Source organism: Pyrus communis, chromosome 17, assembly GCF_041283825.1.
Source record: "Pyrus communis isolate YQ-2024b chromosome 17, ASM4128382v1, whole genome shotgun sequence".
NCBI classification, from domain to species: domain Eukaryota; kingdom Viridiplantae; phylum Streptophyta; class Magnoliopsida; order Rosales; family Rosaceae; genus Pyrus; species Pyrus communis.
In genome coordinates, this window is record NC_142581.1 from 17,517,178 (window position 1) to 17,522,519 (window position 5,342).

The window sequence follows — 5,342 nt, forward strand, 5'->3', positions numbered from 1 at the left end:
AGGTATTCTTGTTCCCCATACATGCAGTTAATCCTAGAAATCGATTAGACTGAATGAAGTTTCGGGAGCCTCTTAGATTTCCTGCGATGCTTTTCTAGGAAGGAATGTTGGGATGATTCTTTAGAGGTTAGATTGATCACCTCCGTCCCTCGAGTAGCCAAATTCTCTAAGTGTGAAATTGCTTCTTGGGGATTTTTGATGCGAGCCTTTATATCAACAAGTCGGGCAGGTTCTCTGGCCAATAAATTGTGACGAACGACTTCGAATGACAAATAAACATTCATGACATTTTCCACATCTCGTCAATGGCCGTGACACCACTGTGCCCCTAGTAGGCGTCGTCTGGGGAAAGGTAGGACCTTGTTGTTAACTAAGCTTTCTAACATATCAGAGGGTGGATAAGTCTGGTCAAGAGGAATATGGGTTCTCTCTGAATGAAAGCACCAATTGTTGAAACCAAATATGTGTACCTCCGTGAGCGGTGGTTGTGCACAAATTCGTGTAGTATGGAACAACTTGCAAAATGGTGAAACAATTGTATGCAAACCTTAGGCCACGCGGGCCTGGAGGAAGGGGTGTGCTGGCGAAAGGCTCTTCGACGGTCAAGTTAGCGAATGATTTTAGACTCAAGCAGTGGGCAAGAGAATTCAAGTGAATAGATTGCGTTACCGTAGATGAACCCTAGATGGGTGCATTTATACCGTGGGAGAGACCTTTTTAGTGTAGAATTCTTGTTCTAAGTCGGCAGAATCCTTGAGGATTTCTAGTAAGTAGATATTGCATCCCCTTATGAGTGTGATTACTTATGGCGCATGCCTATCCCTAGATTGTAGGGACTCCAAGACTTATAAGATTTGATTAAGTCCATATCCTAAATCAAATTGCATGTTTTACGGAACAAGCATGGTCATCCTATTGCCCCGGAGTAGAGTGATGGTGGCACCCTGCTCCATCTAATACAACTTAGCCCGGAGCTGGTGAATCCATGACCAGACTTCTGAGGTAACAATATTCAGATTAGCTTTACTCTGGACCTGAAAAATTATGGTCCCACAAAAAGGATTTGTTCTTTTTTCCGAAGAACTTATACTTCCTTCCTTTGTAGGGCTTCCAATGTTTCTTTTGCTGTGGTGCATCCATACTTTTGTACATAATTTTTTAAAAATTTTGCTAGTGTGGACTGTTAAGAAGGTTTCATGATTTGTCTTAATTGTTAAGCCTAGCATGCCCAAAAGAACCCAAAAATTTAACGAAGAAGTCTCTAAAACCTACAAATTTATGAAAAAGTTTCATGAAATCTGAAAATTTTAATAAAATCAAATTATTTTAATCACAAATTCGAATAAGATGTTCACATCCAATAAGTTTAGAAGGTACCTAGAGTGATGCTCACTTGGGAAAATTGTCGCAAATCAATGGGCGAATTCTTTGTTGCGGCAACATCGCTTGGTTCAGATCAGATAGAGGACATGGGATATGTTGGTCTGTGGAAGGAGATGAAAATTGTGATCTTTTGGGTCCATCATTGAAGAGCTAGAGCGAGAATCTTTTTGTTCGAGCATGTGTTTTTTGTTGGAATAAAAATGAAGCAGGATGGAAAAGGTGAAGAAGAAAGTGCGATCCCGCATGTCAGAAGTTGCAGAAATGAAATAAAAAAAATCAAGCAGGGGTAAAAGTGGGAGAACAATGTGCTTATGAACAGTATCTTAGATTAAAATAAGTTTTAGTATATATTAATTTAGATGGATTCTAGTAAAGAACGAGTTCTGCGTAACATCAACTCGAGCCCAATCCTAACTCAGCTCCCCGGGATAAAATTTCATTGATTTTGGGCTCGAGTTGAAACTTCCTAATTCGAGCTCTGGATCTGTCCGGTCAAAAACCGGACCCTCATCAAACCCGGCCTGGCCCATTCACAACCTGGTTGCAAAAGTAGAAAAACTGAACTCTGGTGTAGATCGTAGAGTAAGCAGAGGAAGACGACTTTGGAACTTTCGTGAGAAGAAAGAAAGGAACTTCAGGCGTTCCAGCAACAATGAGCGAAGATGGTCCGAAGCTTTACGCCAACAAACCCAAGAAAGGTAAAAGCCCAACTTCCCTGCCAGTCATTTCTGCTTTTATCCAAAATCAGAAGCAGCTTTTTCTCAACCGCTGTTGAAACCAGAATCTTGTTTGCTTTTCAGTAATTGGGGTTTTGGGATTTATTGATCGCTTTCTGTGTTTTCGAAAAACAGCGCAGCTGAAAGAGTTTCAGGATCAACACAAAGGGAAGGATTGTTCTTCGCTTTCGTCGCCGACAATGGCGGCGGCTCAGGCTTCGTCTGCGCCGCCACCTCAGCCCCCGAAGGAGTCGTTTGCTCGGCGTTACAAGTTTCTCTGGCCTCTGCTCTTGACTGTCAATCTGGGCGTTGGAGGTATATTCCCATTCTCTTATTCTTTGATTGAATCCTTTGTTGGGTTTTGTTTTGTAATCATGATATCTGTTTGTGAAAGAAAGTATGAGAGATGAAATGGGTTTTGAGATCATGGCTTGGAAATGGATTTTGGTGCTTATTAATGCATTTCTTGATGGCGGTTTTGCTTGTTAAGTTGTCGCTTAACTGCTAATCCACTCTGATTGTATATGTTTGGTCAGAACCCAAACCCAATTGTTCCACATAAAAGAAGAGAAGAAAAACGTGGTGGGTTAGTTTATGATCTCTTGAGCTCCTGTTTTAAGTTGGTTTTAGAGGGAGAACTTCCTCTCGTGGGTTCATTCCATTTGGTATTGGAGTAGGTTCCACTGCATGACGTGTAGGCTGGAGGATTGAAGTGCCTTTGGTATTATGTATGGGATTTGTATTGTGAATGTGTGGACTGAATACTGTTAGATGAGTGAATCAGGCAAGTATAATAGGTGGCCAATGAGGACGTCTTGAAAGAGTAGAGAGTTTTGGTGCAGTGTATGAACTATTTGGCATTTGTTTCTTTCTTGGAAGTTGGTTGTGTAGGTGTAAGTTCTGCCCTCCACCCTTTGTGGTCGTTATTCTAAATTTAATTATACGAATCAAGTGGGGAAAACCTTTGAACTTTTTTCCTGTTCCAACTTTGACTATGAAAGAATGAGGTTTTTTTTGAATTTTTCCGTGAAGGGAATTGAGTGCACCTGCCGAGTAAAGCGTGAGCGCTGTTAGGTCTGAATTGTTATGACATATAATTGGAATGTTTTCTCATTGTTACTCCTATTTGCTGAAGTCGTGTGAAATTTGTCATGAGAAGTGAGTAGTACATTAATGTCTATTTATGAGGAAGAAGGGTAGATTGGATGTCTAAATCATGGTGTGCGTGATGCTCGCAAATAATTACCAATCCCAAAACATGTTTGAGAGTGCCTACTTTACACAGATGATTGCTACTCATATGTAGTTAATTAGACAGATGAAGTTTTATTTTCCCAGCATTATGCTTCCTGTAATAATCGCGAATACAGAAAGAAGGTTGGGGGATTGTAGGTTGTATCAGCTTTCAAGAGGTGAATTGTATCTGATGGAAATTGTATCAGCATAAGCTTAAAATAACTCTGGCGGCTTTTAACTTTCTCTCGAACTTTTTCCTCACATGTACTACATGACAAGATGTACTGAGGAAGCGTAGTTTGTATGTTACTTAGTACAATGCTATAAGCTCATAGTAAACTTCATGATATCAAGTTTACATTAATCTTTCTATCGTTGTGTGACTATGATGGCTTGCAGCATTAGTTCAACTTCTGTTGTTGATTACAAGAATATGGCCGTTGTGTAACTAGGGATGCTGATACTTAATGGCCATTGTGCAACTAGGGATGCTGATGGGTAAAATAAAGAGAGGAGAAATTTGCCATTTAGTGTAGGTTGCACTTCACAATTTTGTTTTAGCAGCAGTTCAATTGAAAGACCTTGTTCATCAGTGAGGAACCTTATGATAGACCAAATGCAACTAACTTTGTGAACTTGACCAGCATAGAATGTCTTCTTACCAGATCGTTATCCCTGTTAATATGAACTGGCTATTTACCGTCTGCATTCTCTGCTTCTGTTTGCAACAGAAAAGGGATGAAGTTTTTGGAAACATTTTAAAACTCTAAACCTGGCTTTCCTTTAGTTTACCTGCCCATGATTCTATTAACACTTGTGTGTATGGATATAGGATGTGCTAGAGTGGAAAATACCTCACTAGGAATATGATTGCTGCAATACTTTTATTTGCTTCTTTCTTGCATAATCATGGATCTTAATGGACTCTTATTTGGACACTGAGGTTTGCAATTACTTTTGTAGCTTACCTGTTTATGAGAACAAAAAGGAAAGATGTAGAGGAAAACGTGATTGCTACAGTTTCAACAACAGCTCAAACAACTACTACTGAGAAACCCCTACCTTCACCAACCATCACAGAGCCCGTAAAACTGCTGGAACCAATCCCGGAGGATCACCAACACCAACTTTTCAAGTGGATGCTGGAAGAGAAAAGAAAGGTTAAACCAAAAGATCCTGAAGAGAAGAAGCACCTTGATGAGGAGAAAGCAATTCTTAAACAGTTTCTACGGGCGAAATCTCTTCCAACAATCTAACAGAAATAGCCATTTCTCCTGATTTGACTGGTTTGCTGTATTTCCTTGATTCGTCTCTAGAGTGGATTGTGTCATGCTGCACAAATTTAACTGTCATTGTCCATTGAAGAAGGTTCTGAAAATTGTCTTTCCTTTGTGTAATACAAAGATTATTGTTTTTTTTTTTTTTTTTTTTTTTTTTTTTTTTTTTTTTTTTTTGGTGAATAGAAGATTATTGTTCATTTGAATCAGTGAATATATGGTGGTTTTGGACCTGGAACTGTGCTCGTCATTCTTTACAAATCAGTCATCAGTGTGAGGTCTGGTTGGGACTCAAGTTTGCAAACGTGGCCATACTTTAGAAAACTTTCGCATGATCTGAAACAAGAAAGGACAATGAAGAAACCTTTCTGCGACCGATTTTTGCTATGAAGATGGTGAATTTTATTTGAGCAAATTATCGCTTATCCTTGTTAGTTTACCTCATTATTATTATTATTATTTTTCAGCCATTGCATCCTTTGAGTAAATTGACAATCACATGATAGTTTGGGAGTTAAACGGCAGAAACCTTTCCACGACTTCACTATTGCAAGGAAATTGGAATACACACAAGCTAGACTATTGCAAAGATTCCAAAACCCAATGGTTTGGAGATGATCAACAAATATATCCAAAATATTCTCTTGGATTCTGAAGATATGGTGGAAAGTTAACCGAATGGGAGCCGATTAAGAGCCCAATTATTTGATGAAATGATGATGTATGTGAA

General features: G+C 39.2%; 1 protein-coding gene across 3 annotated transcripts; it reads left to right on the forward strand.

The window, feature by feature from the left end:
• The first annotated feature begins 1,921 nt into the window (after nt 1-1,921).
• Nucleotides 1,922-4,907, forward strand: LOC137708813 (uncharacterized). Of its 3 annotated transcripts, none has more exons than XR_015958199.1 (4): nt 1,922-2,081; nt 2,235-2,414; nt 4,299-4,703; nt 4,823-4,907. XR_015958199.1 is itself a non-coding variant. In XM_088688646.1 (4 exons), exons 1-4 carry the CDS (start codon nt 2,036-2,038, stop codon nt 4,589-4,591), a joined length of 489 nt encoding a protein of 162 aa, XP_088544772.1. In that variant the 5' UTR covers nt 1,922-2,035; the 3' UTR covers nt 4,592-4,776. The 3 variants fall into 3 exon arrangements, 2 of the variants coding, with proteins under 2 accessions (XP_088544772.1, XP_068304065.1); XM_088688646.1 differs by lacking the exon at nt 4,823-4,907 and having other exon boundaries at nt 4,299-4,349; nt 4,380-4,776; XM_068447964.2 differs by lacking the exon at nt 4,823-4,907 and having other exon boundaries at nt 4,299-4,776.
• The last annotated feature ends 435 nt before the right edge of the window (nt 4,908-5,342 follow it).